Source organism: Pyrgilauda ruficollis, unplaced genomic scaffold, assembly GCF_017590135.1.
Source record: "Pyrgilauda ruficollis isolate IOZ18807 unplaced genomic scaffold, ASM1759013v1 scaffold51, whole genome shotgun sequence".
NCBI classification, from domain to species: Eukaryota; Metazoa; Chordata; class Aves; order Passeriformes; family Passeridae; genus Pyrgilauda; species Pyrgilauda ruficollis.
In genome coordinates, this window is record NW_024526711.1 from 4,103,430 (window position 1) to 4,121,522 (window position 18,093).

Here is an 18,093-nt window from a genome sequence, read left to right on the forward strand (position 1 = left end):
TTATGGGATTGTGATGACTTGCAAACTTCTGTAAATGGTTTGTAGCTCTGATACTTGCAGTAACTTCATTAATCTTGGAAACTTTTATGGTAGTTGTTTAGGGGGACTGTTTTTGAAGGCAGCTTGGATTGAAACAGTATGTGTGTCGAAAATGCAGCCCCTCTGTGTGTTGTCTGCATTTGCATTAAGTCAAAATGAAGTGGGAATTGCACCAATTACAAATTTGCTTCTTTTTGCAGGGTGACCAGACAGCACTGCACCGGGCTGCTGTAGTAGGGAACGCCGATATAATAGCAACCCTGATTCAGGAGGGCTGTGCTTTGGACAGACAGGACAAGGTAACAAACAAAACAGAAGCCCTGTGGAATGGCGGCTTTGGCAGTCAGTAATGTTAAGGTCTCAGTGAGAAAGTTATAGTTTATACTCCTTACTAAGTGTCTGATGCTTCAGGAGTAATTGGAGCAATTATGTTGAAAAAAAGCTGTACCATCTCTTTAATACAAATTACTGGTTTAGTTATGCTTCTATATTAGGCTGATAGTTTTTGGTTTAGAGTCTGTTCTCAGCTCATTAAGGGATGAATTAAAGGAATGTACAACCATACTACGCCCTACGCAAAAGACTGCACAGTTCCCATGATTATCCCAGAAACTTGAGAATCCCAGGCTGTAAGTTTAATTTAGAAGTAAATGTAACTAATTTCAAGTTCCAGACAAATAGCAGTGTTTTTACCCTCTTACAAAAATAAAATAGAAAATGAGCTAGTAGGAAATGAAAATACTTTTAAGAGAGTAGGTTGGTTATACAGCCCCTAATATTCTCCTCTTATGTGTGCGCTCCTCAGGATGGGAACACTGCTCTTCATGAAGCTTGTTGGCATGGATTCAGTCAGTCTGCCAAAGTGCTTGTTAAAGCAGGAGCCAACGTTCTTGCCAAAAACAAGGTGAGACCCGTGGAGGAGGAGCTTTCACTTCTGCTCTAAGGTGGCTGATTCTCAGAACTGGAGATTTCTGGCCATGGCATTTTTCAGCAGGTGGGGGGCCAGCTCTTAGTGGGATTTTTTTTCTTCTTTTCATTTATCACGCCTGGATGGTTCATCCACAGGCATTAGGAAATTCATATTTTGCCAGCTGACGCAGGAGAAACTCAATAACGCGTTGAATGATACATTAATTACAGCTGAGGAACACTGCCATTCCTGTGGAAGTCTCCATGGTGCTCTAATTTATCCTGAGGAGATTCATTGTGATTGGTGTGATTTAAAATGGAAATGAATTGTACTAATAAGAAAAAGGTATTGAAAATCTGTTCTTTTCCAGAAATTAAACAGCCAAAGGAATGTAGGCCACAGGGGGAAACAAAAAAAAGTGTCTTAATAAGTTTTTCCTAATATATTAGCATAGTCTCTTCCCAGAATCTTGTAATGAACGTGGATTATGTTCCTTTTGGTATTTATAATACCTTGAGAGCCATTTAGAGGAAAGAATAACAAAGTAAAGGGTTTTAGTTCCACTCTAATTGTTATAGCTGAGGGGCACTTCAATTCAGTAATTCAGAAGTTAATGGAATAGTCCAGGAAATGGTGGTAGCAGCCCATGGTGTGAGCGGAGTCAGGGTTTGGATAGCTTTGCTGCTGGGTTGGTCAGATCACACGGCTGGCACGGTGCCCCGTGTGACAGGGAGAGGACTTTGGGATTGCTTTAGGGGATCTCTGAGCATTTTTGGTAAATGTGTCTCTAAAACAACAACTGAAAGGGGGCTGGGAAAGAAAGGAGACAGCTGGTCAAAGTCTAAGGTTTAGAGTGAAAAGGTATGTTGCTTGGGCATAGTGTTTCTGTATGTGCATGTATGTATAGGCACTATAGAATCATATATTTGTACAGTTGTGGTGACTTTGTGGTCTGCAATTTCATTGTATTTGGTAGTATTTTATGTGTATTCCTTCTTTTGTATTATTTCAACTACCAATTTTTATTTACTGTAATTACTTTTGCTGTAATGTCCGCCTAGACTTGTATCAAGGGTACTTTAGAAAAGTTCCCATGCTTGACTGTAAGTCTTGTGAGTCATTTTGCTCCTGTCCCTGGATATGCTTGTCTATGTATACACATACACTTCTGTACAAAGGTGTGGGCCTAAGATGCAAGTCTGGTTATCCTGCATGCTTGGGTGCCTCAGGGAATGAGAAGATTTAGCTTACAATCCAGTTTATGTCAGCTGGAGGCAACCTCTCTGGGAAAGTATGTACACAAAATAGCTCAGCAGGACTGATGGCTGAAATATGACTGGCAAACTTAAATACTGCCTGAGCAGCTCCTGTGCTAGTCTTTGATGTCTTGCCCTTTGCATTTTACTCTTTGGATCGTTTATAATGGACAAGATATATTCTCAGGAGCTGCTGAAAAATGTGGGAATCGTGCATGCTTGCACGTGCTTTTACCCCTTTTGTTTTCAAGAAAAATTAAGAGCTTAAGTCCACTTAATCCCAAAATGGTTTCTCTGTTCTCTCAGCTTTTTGTGTTACTTATGACAAGGCACTATCATTCTGACAGCTTTTCTGGCAGCCAGGGTTGAGTGCTGTGTGCAGGAGCATCCCACAGGCTGTTGACTTACACCTGGGTATTGTGTGATTTTGGATGGATGGGACAGATATGAGCTGCTAGATTTGCCAAACCTGTGAAGCAGCAAAAGATGGGAAGGATTTGACACTGTGCTTTGGGTAGCTGTATTCCTTCTGCACAGTAGTCATCCTGGAGATGCAGTTTATTTTCATTTAAGTTGGCTTAATAAAATCTTTTCTGCTTTGATAAATCATCCAGTGAGATCAGTTGTAGCCTTATTTTTAGATTCTTCATCACTCTGTACATTTCAGTGAAGATTCCCAGACTGGTACAACTTGGAGCTTCTCTCCCTCTCAGAAGAGCTCTGACCCTTGGCACTGTCATTCTCCCTGAATTGAAGTCCTCACCTGCTGCACAGGACCTCTGCCTTCCCACCAGGGCCAACCTGCCAAACAGTAAATGATAAAGGCATTGCAGAGGCTTTTCAGAGATAAACCTGTGAGGGAAAAAATTGACACTTAAACACAATTTAGCTGAGAAGAGAAATGTTCATGTCTGCCACAGCTTAGAGGCTGACATGCAGTCATATTCAGGTCTATAATATGGAAGTGAAGACCTAAGACCACATCTAAGCTTGGCTTTTGTAATTCAAACCCTGCAGCTTTGATCTGTGTCTTGAAAGCAAGGGGGACAAATGAAAGGACAAAATTAAGGTGAACAGACAGCATAGTAAGCCTGGTAAACCTTTTTACCTGAGGTGATTTAATTTCTAGCTTCCAAGAGCCAAAAGCCCTGAATGTTTTCAGATCAACAAAAACCAAATGCTGCCAGAAAAAACTTGTCAGACCAATAAACTCGTTCATTGTTTAGAAAGACATACACGGGCCAACACTTCTTTGATTTCTGTCCACTTCTGCACATTTTCTTCTTTGAGGAACCATAGCATGTGATTCTCTACAGCTTGGGTGGCTTTTTGCCCTCCCTTCCCATCTTGGTTGGAGTCTGGTGTGCCTCCTGAACATCAAAGCTTCTTGATAGCCTAAAATCTGTATCCTGCCCAGTGAGAGCACCTACAGACGCAGCCAGACTTCAAGCTGGTTTGTATTACAGTTGTAAGGAGACAGGAGTTGTGACCCTGGTCTGCTCAATACCCTGCAGCATTTGTGGCTGGGATCAAAGATCCCGTGCCATGGCAGTTTGCTTTTTTGTGTCTGTGCATGGGGGAAACCCGAAACACAAGAATTACAGTTCTTTAAATTACATATTTAACACTGCTGTTTGAGACTAATGAATGAGACAGTTTCTAGAGTTCTTTCTTCCTGTAAACAGATTTGACCAATGCAGATATCATTATACTGTCCTATTTCTGCCTTTATTATATCCCAGGTAAGCCATTGCCTGAATGAAGCAGTGATTTCAATCTCTGGGTTCATTAATCTCATATATTTGGGAAAACAACAGTTTCCCACCCTTGGGTGGATCTTATTGTGCAAAGATCTGTGAGGTTTTATATTTTAATGCTCATGTCCAATATCTAAATATGGCTTTTATATTTTCCTGTATTTCTCTAAGGCAGGTAACACACCTCTTCACCTGGCTTGCCAGAATAGCCATTCCCAGAGTACTCGTGTTTTGTTACTTGGAGGATCTCGAGCAGACCTCAAAAATAATGTGAGTTTTGGAAATAACTGTTCATTTTTGTGTGACTTTGTTTTATGTATATTGCTTTAACTTGTAGAAATACTCAGAAAGGCTTTAAGCAATGATTTTTATTATAATTATATTGAAAAAACCCCACTACCCAACCATTGTATTCACCATGCACAGGAATGCTTTTGGAAGGATTGAGTGATGCACTACTTGTACCCATCTCTTGAGCAAGTATAGAAGGAGCCAAATGGGGTTTTGCTGTTGCACAGACAATGGTGAAAGGCTTCAGATCTGCACATCATATACTCTATGTGTCCGTCTTTCAAATGAAGTAGATTCAGGGGTGGCTTCAGTTTCAGACAGCTTTCCTACTATTTTATAATGATTCTGGCGTGATAGATACAGAAAAAAACAATCTACAAAAGAAAACCAGATATTTTTTCCCTGCTCGATAACAAAGTGGGCAGAGAAATGGAAACCTGTGGGGTTTTGTGCAGCTCCCGGGCTCAGCTGCACAAGAGCCACCCTTCATGGGAATGCTATTCTGGCTGCCACTCATGTTTTCAACATTATGTGGAACCCTAAGTGGAGATTCCATATTGCACTGGGTTATGGTTCAGAAGAACAGATTTAATGGGAAAATATAACTAACTCAGGGTTTGTAGTGCCAGTAAAATAGCATTTTATTTTTCCAGTATTTCCTACCAGTGGTTAAAGAATTCATGCTCTCACCTTGCCTGACCCCAGCTCTTGCTAAACTTTCCCACCCATGACAGCAGATTTTGTACTGCAGAGAAGACAGCATTGCTGTTCTGTGGAGGTGTGTGGTGTTTACTGCTCTTTCTGATTTAATAGGATTATTTCATCCCTGAGCATCATGACAAGTACAGGCTTTCTCACAGTGATTACATGCTCAGAGCTTTGTTTCTGTTTGCAGGCAGGAGATACCTGTCTGCATGTGGCTGCTCGTTATAATCACTTGCCCATCATTAGGGTGCTGCTCAGTGCTTTCTGTTCTGTCCATGAAAAGAACCAGGTCAGTGCATGAACCTCATTGTGACTCTGTGCCCTTTGCATACGGCCACTTGTTGGGAAGAGGAACTCCTACCCAAGTAATCCTGCTTCACTCTGTGTGTTCCACTGTACCACCAAATGCCTAAGCTTTTAAGAATAGCCTTAAAATAATGGCATGTCGGTGGTTTATTATTTTGCCATCGCATTTGCATTATTTCTTTAAAGCATTGCTTATTTATGAGGTGATTTAGTGATCTTATAGCCATTACAGAGACATTGTGAAGCACAACTCACTGATATTTAGATGCTACTAAAGTGCAAATTCCTCTGGAATACTTTTCTTTGCTGCATTTTGAAGTAGGGGGAATTAAGAGGACATAAAAGTGAAGACAAAGCATGCTCTAAATTCAAAGTAATGATCAGTCCAGCCTAGGATTAATCATCCATAGTTGTTTTATAGGGAAGTAACTGCTGTACCTATAGCATAGCCTAATTGGGTAGTAGAAGGGAATGAAATTAGTACATTAAAACGTTTTAAATTTGTTAAATAAACATATTATGTGGTGCTTAACCACATTTTCTCATGTTCCTGGGAAATCTTCCATGGGTAGTTGAGGATCATAAAGATGTTTTCTGAACTGTACATTTAATGTTCTTTTCTCACTATGAGGTATTATAGCAAACAAAATGGGTTTCAGCATGTGAAATTTACTATGTAATTTTATTTGGAAATGAGTTTTTTAACTCACAAAATGAGCTACTGAATATTAAGATTGACTGGTGTGAACCTGGCCCAGAGAGACATCCCTTTCCCTCATTCCCCAGCACTACCTGAAGTTGTTCCATATTTGCCCATAGAATGGTTTGATTTAGGAGTACATCTCATCTAAGTTAGCAACAGGCACAAATCCTGAGGAAATCTAATTTTATGAAGGCAAAATGCAAGACCAGGGGGACAGGAAGGCATTATACACACGTGTCCGGTCCCACTTGAACAGTTGCTGGCTCTGTTACCAGTGCCCAAATCTGATCACGGCTGTCTTCACCTCACTGCACCAGGACAAGGGTAGGGCAGTGTGTTAGTGCTGGACCCAGACTGCCTTCTGGCTCTGATCCAAAATCTGTTCTTCCTGAGGAAACCTGTAAAGAGCATGCCAACCATCTCGCTGCCAGTACTTACCTGAGTATTTCTGAGTAATGTGATACATGACCACCTGCACACCAAATAATCAAACCTGGGGGAAAAAAAAGAAGAGAAAGTTGTAGTGGGAAAACTTGTTCTACCCTCAGATGTCTTATCCATTTACTGGGGGTAGAGCTGGGCTGTCTCCAAGCTGCATCATGTGTCACTTGGTTTAGATAAATCAGATCACCAGTGCCCCAGCTGCATTTCTCAAACCCAGGCTGAAGTAGCTCTTTGCCCCCTCCTGTCATCTTCCTCCCCAGTCAGTCATTTTTTATTGACCAGGCCTTATTTAAGCTAGTTGTTGCATCAAAGTAAGTGCAGGTTTTTTCATGTCTAAGCATCTTTTAGGAAGGTGTGAGTTCTGTAGAGTGAGACCCAAGGACTAGTGTCACAAGATTGTTTTCTGCTTTCTGACTTGCAGGCAGGGGATACTGCACTCCATGTAGCTGCTGCTCTAAATCACAAGAAGGTGGTGAAGCTCTTGCTGGAGGCAGGGGCTGATGCGTCCGTTGTCAACAATGTAAGCGGGACAAAGAGTTTCTTTGGTATTTTATATTAATATAAAGTCTCTTCAACATTCCTCATAGGCTTGGTAGAAAATACTTGGTTGTGAAGTGTTGAATTATATCTGGGTAAATTAATGCAATTAGTCACTTTGCTCTTGTGCACAGAGTATATACTGAACTTGGTTGGAGAACTTTCATGTTTCCAGTAGCTTGTGTTTTGAAGGAAATGCTGTTTTCTTTTTTCCTCTCAGGCAGGCCAGACCCCTCTAGAGGTTGCCAGACAGCACAATAACCCCGAGGTTGCGCTCCTGCTCACTAAAGCATCACAGGTACATTACACATCTCTCCCCAACACACACATACACATGGAGCTGAGGCCACTTAATCTTGGGAGGCTGCATCCCCTGCACCTTGTCTTCTGCTGAGAAAGGTTCCTACGTTTCTGATGGCATTGTGGGCTGGGCTCAGATCTGTTGACATAGAGACCTTCAGCCCCCAAAGTGAGCAAGGTGTGCAGATTAAGCCTCAGCATGAAGTGCTGTCAGAGGTCTTTATGTCCTGACTGGCAGAGGGTGGCACTTGTTCAGAGGCACTTGCTCCCTGCAGTGGCCCAGGGGTTAGGAAGTTGCCCTGTACCCTGAAGCTCCTGAGTTGTGTCACTCTGCTGCCTGCCTCAGGCATGTCCCATCCCCAGAAGGGTGGTTAGCACTGGAGGATACTTTGCAATGGGAACAAAATGTTTCTGTCCTGTTTATACTTTGCAGTTGTGTGTGAAATGCTGCAAAGCTCTTCAGACCAGAAGGCAGAAGGGCATGAGACCAGGCACAATCCTTGCTGTCCTCATCCTTGTCACCTCTGCATGAAAAGGGCTGGGCTTGGCTTGGGAACAAGCCCAAGGACAGCAGAGGAGGTGCTCACCCTTCTAAGGGACAGCAGAGTGCCCCAACAGACTGAGCTCAGTGCTGGTGTGTTTTCACAGCCATAAACATATTGCTTGGCTCATCAGTGTCCATCTGGCAGTGCACTCTTCTTTACCTGTTGCCTTTCAGAAAAGGAAAAGGTCTGCTCTAATTCTTGTCTTCTGTGGTAGGAAGGAGCATGACATCACTGAGTAACAGTGTGGTCTGTCTTCAGGTCTCACGTTTTAACCGTGGGAGAAGCCTGAGGAAGAAGAGAGAGAGACTGAAGGAGGAAAGGAGGGCTCAGTCGGTGCCACGGGATGAAGTGGTACAGAGCAAGGTACAGCCTGGCGTTACCAGCTGGATCTGCTGTAAGGAGGGACTGTCATGAAAACCCGTTAAGGAAGCAATCTATTTGGAGCCATCACTGTGCGTGGCCCCAGCAGCTGCCCGAGGCAGTTTGTCATGCTCTGCTGCTAAAGCATTTCCCATTCACGTGTGCAGAGCAGCTTAAAGCTGGGCAATCAAGGAAGAGGCTCCTTTTCCCCATCTCTACAACTCTTCTGAACTCCCTGTCTTTGCTTCAAGCAGGGCAGTGTCTCAGCTGCTGATGACACACCAAGCAGCGACCAGCCCCCAGAGAGGAAGAACAATCTGAAGGATAAACCTCGGTCAGCCTCACCAGATCCTAAAGGGAAAAAGAGCAAAAAGAAAAAGCCAAAGGAAAAGGTATAAGTAGATTTAAAACAGCAGAGAGAAAGAAGGGATAGCTGTTCAGAAGTGGTGTGGGTCCCTTTGGTGTATTGGGGCAGCAGCCCCACCACGCTCCTGGGGCAGAGATAGTCTTCAGATAAAAGTGATTTTTGCTGTAATTGTCACCATGAATTTGTCCCATTCTCACCAGGAATAGTTTACCAAGATGCTTACATAGACAAAACATTGTATGTTACGCAGGTTTCAGCACTCTCAGACCCCATCTCCCCAGCTGATCAGCAGACACTCCCTCAGGCCCAGAAGAACGTGCCTAAGCGCAGAAGTAAACACCACTGCTCCTCTCCACCCCCTCCGCACGAGGTCCGAGCCTACCAGCTCTACACACTCTACCGAGGGAAGGACGGGAAGGTGATGCAGGTGAGCCACTGCCCTCACAGAGGGAGACACTGCAAGCAGCCTGTGGAGCTGGGACACAGGTAATGGACAGAAAAGATGCTCCACTAACTGCACTCTTAGGGGCATGAAATCATGACTTGGGATTGATTTTCCTTGCTTGGGCTTCAGATACATTTTGGCCTGAAGTCTGGCAAACAATAAAGTGGTTTTGTGCCTGTTAAAGAAGACATACTTAAATAGTTTTGATCTGCAAAGATAAGGCATGAACAGTGATTGGAAATGACATGAAAACTTCCATTATATACTTTGGAACATTAAGAGTTCTGACAGGAGAAACAAATTTTTCAAGGAAAAGCAGTGTGTGAGCACCGAAAGCTTACTACCTAAACCAAGAGGTTAAGTAAGCTCAGTAGATTTTGTTCCAATTCTTTCTGGGTTTTGCAACTTGTCTTTGGGTATTCTGTGTTTACTGAGGGCAGGATTTCTATAGAAACTGGTAAACAAATAAGCCTGGAGCTACCAGGCCACATGCATTTATTCCAGTTTGGAGAACAATATTTTAGTCACTTCATTACACAATTACCAGTAGACACTTATAAGAAAGCATAAAAACGGTAATTAAATTATCCTGTAGACACTGTAAACATCTGTATTGTTGTTTTCTTAATATTGCCCCCTGTATTCCTGGAAGGTCTATCCTTTCATTTCCTTAGCTTCTCACATCCATCCATCAGCTCTTGTCAGTCCCTTCCTGTAGTTCAGAATTTCAGCAGATTCTGAAGACCATTCAAGCCAGACTTCTAAGGTTTTACTGGCTGTTTACTGCTTTCCAACCTCTCCATGTAATGTTTGAGAAATTTCCAGACAGGGGCACTATGGAATTATCCTACAGCAGACATCAGGAAGGCTGGGGGACCTTTCATACATTAAAGGCATAAAATGAGCAGAGAGGTGCAGAAGGACTTGGGGAGTAGAAAGGTGCAGAAAGCAGAAAGGACTTGTATACAATTTTGCTCTGTTCACAAAGATTAGCTTAATAGTGCTAGACTCCCATACAGTATTTCCTGAAATACATGATACTCCTCTCTCCTTTTTTTTGCTTGTCTGTCTTCTTTGATGTCCTGAGGCCATGAATAGCAAACATAATTTCTGAAGTACATGTACTTCTGAAGCTTTCTTTAGTACTCAGCAAACCACCCACCTTTCCCTTCCAAGGGAATAACCCCCAATTTAGGAAACATTGCCGTGGGGCTAAAGAAAAGAGGGAGGCTCCTCTGCAGACAGATTCAGAGCAGCTGCTTTGGGCTACTGGCACAGCCCCTGAAGGAGCCACTTTGTGCCTCTGGGCTGCAGAGGAAGCTGATGAGGTTTAGCTGTCCTTGCTTAAGGGAGCCTTTTGTGGCCATCTCCCTGAGAGATTTAAATGTGGTCAGTGAAGCTGCCCTTGCAGAGGGGCCATGGGATGGTGTCACATGAGTCAGAGGCAGGCTCAGGAGTGCCCAGCAGCTGAATGCCAGGAGGGTGACGGCAAACAGAAGCAGCGAGGCCTTGCCATCCAGTACTGAAGAAGGACAGAGCACATGATTGGCATTAGGGTAAAAAACAAATGCACGCAACCCACACGCATCCACAAATTAGATTTTTACAACTGAGAATTACAGCATCGAGACACGGGGTGTAGGCCTGTGATGTGGTATTCCCTCAGCCAACACACAGGGCCTGAGCTCAGTGCTGCTTGTAGCCCCAGTGAAATCAACACTTAGTGTTAGGGTGTGTCCCTACACATCAAACCAATCCCTGTGCAGCTGTGCTTTTTCAGCTAACAGCCCATCTGCTGAGCTGCTGTAAGATACTGTCAGGAGGGTGAGATATAGTACATGGGATAGAAGAACCCAAGACTGAAGGAGGCTGTGATAATGTTCCAAGTGTGCTAAGAGGGTGTTGGGGTGTAGCAAGTCAATGTATCATCATCACTCCTTTCAGGCACCCATAAATGGATGTCGTTGTGAGCCCCTGATAAATAAACTGGAGAATCAGCTGGAGGCAACAGTGGAAGAGATAAAAGCTGAGCTTGGGACAGTACAAGATAAAATGAATATTAAGCTGGGCCAGATGGAAAGCAAAACTCAACATCAGGTAAGAACATGACCTGAAGTTCTGCTTTTCTATATGATTTAGAAACATATCTTAAACTTAAATATTTTCATTGTAATGATTAATTTTTTGCTTCTTGTGTTGTAAAGGCAAACCTGAACTCTAATACTTAAGTCTAGGGAACTGTGACATTCCACTGGGAACTGATGTTGCAAACCAGGGTCTTGAGAAAAAACACATTTAATGTGTTAAGTGGCTTCTGATGCTTCTTTGGACAATGAATCTTAAAGGCTTGAGCCATTAAGAGGGAAAGAAGCCTGGTCCATGACTGGTCATTTCATAATTGTAAAAATCCCTCTTGCTGAATTAGTATGCATTAAGATTCAAGATCCTCTAAATTGCTTTTTAATTTAATAGTTATTCATTGGTAATTTTGTGATTGAGCCTCTTTGCAAGCTACATCTAATTGTAGTTGGCAGTATTTCTAGAAATGAAGACTGAAAGACAGACTGTAGTTTGATTTACAGGGTTCACAGATGGGAGTTTGGTTTCTAACACAATGATCTCAGCTGAACAGTGTTTTCCCCACAGCTCCGAGTTTTGGACAAGCTGATGGCTGAGCGACTGTCGGCAGAGAGGACAGAGTGCCTTCACCGCCTGCAGCAGCACACGGAGCTGGAAAAGAGCGAGGGGGAGAAGCGGCAGGTAGGGCTTGAGACAGCTACTCCCTCTTGGGTAGGCAGGTCAGCTCCCTCCCCTGGTAGGTCAGCTCAGGAGTTTCATTCCAGCAGGCAGAAAATATCAGAGATGTGTCACATCTATTAAAACAGGTAAAAGAGCTTCAAAGACCAAATTATTCCTACCCACCATCTTAGTCACTAAACCAAATTTATGATGTTTTTGCATTAGAAATGAGGAAATCCAGTCCCACTACTGTAATTTAATTTGGTGCATTTCTAGTGTGGGATCTATAACAAAATACCATTTTTCTAACATAGTGATTTGCAAAAATTCCCAGCACTAATTTTTTCACAGTTGTGCTTTCAGCTTTTGCTTATTAGAGGACATATGCAGGAACATATCCAAATAGTAAAAAAGGCTAAGATCTCTGTTGTTCCTTCTTATCCATTTGGTTGTGGGCCTTAGGAATCCCTCCCTTCTTCTCTATCTGACCTGTTTTCCCCCCCATGTATTAAAAGGCTGAAGTTCTTTCCTCTGATGTTAGCAACATGGCAGCATCTCCAAGCTGTGTATTACTGCCAATAGGAAAGTTCTCTTTTGTATGCTTGTTCAACCAGCTGTACAAAAACAACTGTTCCTGTAGAGATCCAGCTCTTGCCCTTTCAGCTTCTGCAAAAACTCACCATGTAAAACCTGCTGAGAAATTTGTGTTTCTCCACTCACACAGGTGAATTTAAAATACAGTTTGTTTTCTCATTATTGGTATTCTTCCAAGAATTGAGAAACACACTTTGTGCTAGGAAAATATCATGAGTGTTTGTAAGGCCATTCCAAATCCATGTAAAAAGACTGACAGCTGTGATAATCCTTGCATAGGACACTGATCAAGATACTTGGGTCTAACATTCACCAAACACTCTTCTCCAAAGAAAAGTACTTGCCAAACTAAGGCAGCTTTAATTTTTATTTTATAAGAGACGTAAGTATTGTATCGGCTTCTGAACATCTAGGCTTGTGCTCCATCTCCTTGTAATCTCCATTTAAGACACAAGATGCTGGAATGATACATCCCTGAACTGAATTAAGTGATGTCAGCTGTTTCTGCTCAGTTGGATCTAATTGAAACATCTGAAAAAACAGAATTGGGCTTTACTAACTAAGCATCCTTGTGCCTAGGAGGGCCTGACCTAAATTCGTGATGTCATATGAACAACAAGGTGAAAAGAGCTACTCCTATTTTAAATTATTTAAGGCATCTGCAGCTGACACTTACTAAGCATCTGTGTAATCTGAAAGTTGTTACTGATTTATCATTTAGTTGGGGACTCACCTTTATGACTGAATGAACAGAGAAGCAGAGGTTGGTAATTGTTTATAGCTGTCCCCTAGAAGTGTCTAATTTGAATTTCATTCTTAAAAAATGACCGTGTGGTGTTCCTTGCACTTAGAAAGTACCATTGACTGTATGATTAAACAAGTCATCCCTGATAAGAGTACTCAGAGTTGAATTGGAAGTAGCATATTCATATCTAAGAGGTGGTAGCTTGGACTAAAGAGACTGCCTTTCATAAGCTAGTGCATAGTTCTCAACCTTTTTTGATCTGCAGTCCTTTAAATATTCCCAGTGGCAGCATGCACATCTGAGGGATGTCTACCTGAACAGGGAGTCTAAGCCCACAGACACCCAGCTTGCTTCTCTTTGTCCCTGCCACATGTCCTCAGCAGCCCAGGAACCATAGGATCTCATCATAGGATTATGTAATTTACGGTCTCTTTCTGATAGATTTCCTTGGTTGATGAGCTGAAGACCTGGTGCTTGTTGAAGATTCAGAATCTGGAGCTCAAGCTTTCTGGAGATTCCAGGTCATCAAGACCAAAATCAACTTTGTCCACTTGTGAGTCTCTCACTGAGACCCTGGATACTGACAACAACCCCAACAGTGCCAAAGACTGTAAAGTCAACCAGCCTGTGCTGCAGTCAGAGGGCTCCCACCAGCATTCCTATATCACACTTCCAAATAGCCTCTTGGAAGATGGGGGAAGGAGCAGAGTCCAGATGCCAGAACAAAGCTTTGGGCAACACTTTTGCATTAAACAAGATGGAGCATTGGGTACAACCACGTCAGGTACTTAGCTGTCATATCCCTTCAAGGGTGAGCTCATTAACTGAGGGGCACTTGTATTATTAATACTACATAATTCTGGTGGTGTGCTTCCCCCCTCCATATGCCTGATGTCTTGGGATTTGAATACACTTCAAGGCAGCCACTGGGCATATTTTAAGAGGTGGCTGGGTGGAATTCCACTGACTGTTCCTGATGCTTCTATTATGTCTTTGAAGCAAAAGTCCTTTGGTGCTTTGAATAACTCTTGGCCCTGGAAGCTTTTGAAGGAAAAAAAAAAAAAGAAATGTGCAGAATGGCCAGGTGTCCACAGCCAAGTAGAATGCTATCTGAGCCCTGGCTTCTGTAAAATACAATTGTAACATACAATTCTATATGTCCCCTAAACACTAAGCATCAACAGGCATGGATGCCCCATCAAATAGAAAGGCATATAAGAGGTCTTGTGGTGCTTGAGTGTGAGCTATTCTGCAGTTCAAAAGCATAGAGATGTGTGTCCTTTCCAAAATTACTGGGACTTCAAGTTTTGTAGAAGCAGGGAGTTCATAAATATCAGCAGACACAACCTGCTTTGGAAATCTAGACTGACAGTTCTTACATGTCCTTCTGACGAAGTCACAGAATGGTTTGGATTGAAAGGGACCCTAAAGATCATCTTGTTCCAACCCCCCTTGCATGGGTAGGGACACTTTCCACTGTACCAGGTTGCTCAGAGCCACATCCAGCCTGGCCTTGCACACTTCTGAGGATGGGGCAACCACTGCTTCTCTAGGTAACCTGTGCCAGTGCCTCACAGTGAAGAATTTTTGGCTAATATCTATGTCCTTGGCCTGCTGTACATCTCTAGCCCCACAGCTGCAATGCAGCACCTCTCTGCCTGGGCCAGCTTTTCTCCTTTAATGACTTTCTATTACATCACGTGACTGTGAAGATGTGATAAGCTACTATAAGCCTGTACAAGGTACACACAAAACCCCATCATTCATCAGACAATAAGGTCTTCTGAGTGCTAAAATAAATGGCCAAATCTTTTCTTAATATATTGTTTATAATTTGTTCTATAGGTACAGAGCAACAGGTAGTGGCTGGTGGACCAGTTTCTTCTTCTGCCCCTGCTCAAGATGTCAGGCCAAAGGACAAAGCTGTGAGTGCCAGCACATTCCACAGGTTCCAGCAGGAGCTGCCCTCCTCCGAGCTTTCGGGCTCCAAATTAAGACACGTTAAAGTTCAAGCTGCTTTGCAGCCAGTGACTGAACCTGCAAAGACTGAACCACAGAGTGGCTACTTCATTGACAAAGGAACTCAGACAAAAAAGTCCAGCAAAAGTGGGCAGTCGAGGCACAAAGCTCTGCACCACGCCGGGGCACAGCAGGGCCAGGAGCAGCAGCCCTCGGCCCCGCCTGCCCCTCCGCTCAGAGACACCTCCCAGGCCCTGGAGATAACCCAGTACTTCTTCGAGGCCGTTTCCACGCAGATGGAGAAGTGGTACGAGCGGAAGATAGAAGAAGCCCGGTGCCAAGCGAACCAGAGAGCGCAGCAGGACAAAGCTGCGCTCAAGGAGCACATCAAATGCTTAGAGGAGGAGCTGAGCAAATTAAGGACTAAGGTGCAGAAAGAGAGCTAGCACCTGCCAGGCAGGTAATCAAACAACAGGACTCATTTGGGAGCCTGGTGTATGGGAATTTGGAATATTGATAGATATTTGTAGTGCCTGTTTCATCCAAACACAACACTCTATTTCAGGAGTAGAAATAACTTTGGAAACTCCATAACTGAGGAGAGTTCATATGCAAACTATATTGATAACAAAGAGATGCTGCAGATTAGATCCTTTCTTTGTTATTTCCAAGAGTCTGTCAATTTTGCACTCTCATTTCCAGATGCTGCTTGAAACCAAACTGCATTAGCAACCAAAACTGCTTTCTGAAAAGGGAATTCCCTTACTTCCACACAGGACACAGACTAGAGGGTTCTACTGTATGCCTATATGTAAACCTGTTGTGTTACCAGTACTGAAATAAATCCAGGGTGTTTGAAGGTTTTTGACAGAATTACTGTGATGAAGGGCTATTGATCCTAATTTGGATACTCCTGGGGCCTCTCTCTAGTCAGTGGAGAGAAGCTACAGAACCCACTCCAGGTACAAGCCCAGGGAGCTGACAGATGCAGGCTTCCAGCTGGGAGAGGGCAGGCAACTGTGGAGGGAGATGTTAAGGCGAAACATTCCGTTAGGTACAGAAGCTTCAGCTACCACTTTGCTTTTCTCTTGGTTTTCCATTATTAAAACAAGTGCTAAATCTGTCTTTTTTTTAAATGGTGTCCTGCTTGCAGAGCTCCTTGTGATTACACTATTAACTTGTCTTTTTTTTTAATGGTGTCCTGCTTGCAGAGCTCCTTGTGATTACACTATTGTTGGGGCTCTACTCCAGTAATCTGACTGAGAACTTTTGTTTAGGGCATACATGACAAGTATTTTACTGTAACCATGGTCTGTTTTTTTAGGTTGAATGTTTATATAAATCTTCTTTCCCTCAAGCAGTAAATGGCTAAATTGTCTACTATTGAAGAAACTTAAAAAACTCCTTTATCCTTTATCCAAGTGAAAACTTGGCTTCCTGTATTCAAATTTTATTTTTCTGCAGTCAGAATTTTTTTCCAGGCACCTTGCCCAAACTGTCTACCTTTTTTCCTCTGAATGATTCCTCCTGTTTTTTCCCTTCTGTCTCTAAAAAGGAGACTTCTGTCTCTAAAAAGGAGACCCTGATGAGTCTACAGGTTTTAGGACAAATGGTCCCACAAACCAGCACTCAACATTTTAGAAGTTTTATCATTGTTTTGTTATAAAATCAGAACTTTCATTGACCAATGCTGTCCATGTTGACAGACTCCAAGTAATCTCAATGCACTGTAACTATTGCATCTGCATCCCTTTAGGGTTTCCTCCTTACGCATCTGAGAAGGCTCCATCAGATTCTGCTAGAAATAGAAGTTTACTTACTTACCAGACCATGACAGAACAACTGTTCAAAATCAGTTTCAACACAGGATGGTACTGTTATGCCAAGGAGAAAAATACTTTTTTTCTGTACTAAGGAGCTCTAAAATCAATACAAAGTACTTTACAGTGTTGAAGAATGCCATTCACTAATTAGTTATTAAGCTTTTGTCTTCTTAGCAGATGTATAAAGCAAAAAAAGTCATATTATATAACAATATTTTTAAAGTTCCTCTTAACGCACTATCACAAGAAGAGAAGTGTATCTGTGGCTATGGAAATACTAGTTTTCTTGCTCTGACTTCTGTAGTCTAATATAGACACTTTGGTATGTTTACAGTTTTGTTTAAGCTACAGTAGGAATGCAGAAGCATGCTATTGAAGTTTTGTATCACCTGGATGAAGTTAATGTTTTGCCCAGCAATTAAAAGTAAGTGTTGCTCAGAAGTGTGTGGTGTAACATTTTCTAGCCACAGAAAACTGACACAGCCCCCTCACTTGACTCTGAAGGGGGAGCAGAAGATTGGACTTCAACTTGTAAGCTTTTTGTTTGTGGTTATGAAACACGAAAGTGGAGTCTGCCATCTGTGCAGAGGGAGGCTGCAGGGACTGAGTGCTGTCTGTTGGCTGGGGCAGGTGCCCCTTTCAAAGTTACAGGCACAGGGCTGAGTTGTGCACAGATCACACACACGCTCCTGAGCTTGCCCAGGCTCAAGGGAGAGGCTGTGGCTTTAGCTCTATTTCCCATACAGACCACACTCATAAGACCAAGCAATTCAAGTAAATCCAAGTAATTACCAAGTAATCTAAGGCAGTAACCAGGCTGCAGGTTACTGATTTTAGAGATTCTCTGAAGCCAATGAGTGTATGGTAAGAGAAGCATTTTCTGCTAATTCCTTTCCATACCCCTCCCTTCTTCAAAACTGTGAAGGACTTTATAAAACAGGTGTGATCTACCTACCTCTCTCTTCAGGTAAATTTACTTACCCTCACAGGCTGTACTTGGACTCTTTAAGTCCAAGGCCGTCCAGTCCAGGCTGGCAATTTTATACTTGGCAAGCCCACAGAGCAGTGGAGATGAAGGGCAGCAGCATTCAAGAGGTCAGCATCTGTCCAGGGCCCTGGCTGTCAGTCCTAACTCTGGATTACATGCCCACAACCTGGAAATGTACAAACTGGGAGTCAAAGGGGTAATGCAGGCTCCAGGCTCCGAAAGGAAAGCACCATGGTGAGGCAACAGGGTAAAGCCTCCTGATTAAGGAACAGAAATCCAC

At 42.9% G+C, this 18,093-nt stretch overlaps 1 protein-coding gene across 9 annotated transcripts in view; it reads left to right on the plus strand.

The window, feature by feature from the left end:
- ANKRD6 (ankyrin repeat domain 6) overlaps positions 1-16,171 on the plus strand; it is an 85,900-nt gene extending 69,729 nt beyond the window's left edge. For 3 of the 9 annotated variants that reach the window (XM_041480384.1, XM_041480385.1, XM_041480382.1), the window contains 13 exons: positions 240-338; positions 845-943; positions 4,134-4,232; positions 5,149-5,247; positions 6,833-6,931; positions 7,169-7,246; positions 8,052-8,156; positions 8,405-8,545; positions 8,771-8,947; positions 10,910-11,062; positions 11,612-11,725; positions 13,485-13,827; positions 14,889-16,171. In XM_041480384.1, coding sequence (XP_041336318.1) covers positions 240-338; positions 845-943; positions 4,134-4,232; positions 5,149-5,247; positions 6,833-6,931; positions 7,169-7,246; positions 8,052-8,156; positions 8,405-8,545; positions 8,771-8,947; positions 10,910-11,062; positions 11,612-11,725; positions 13,485-13,827; positions 14,889-15,448 — 2,166 coding nt within the window. In that variant the 3' untranslated portion in view covers positions 15,449-16,171. The remainder of the gene's footprint in view (positions 1-239; positions 339-844; positions 944-4,133; positions 4,233-5,148; positions 5,248-6,832; positions 6,932-7,168; positions 7,247-8,051; positions 8,157-8,404; positions 8,546-8,770; positions 8,948-10,909; positions 11,063-11,611; positions 11,726-13,484; positions 13,828-14,888) is intronic. The other 6 variants (XM_041480386.1, XM_041480383.1, XM_041480390.1 and 3 more) reach the window with 4 other exon arrangements.
- Positions 16,172-18,093: the final 1,922 nt, after the last annotated feature.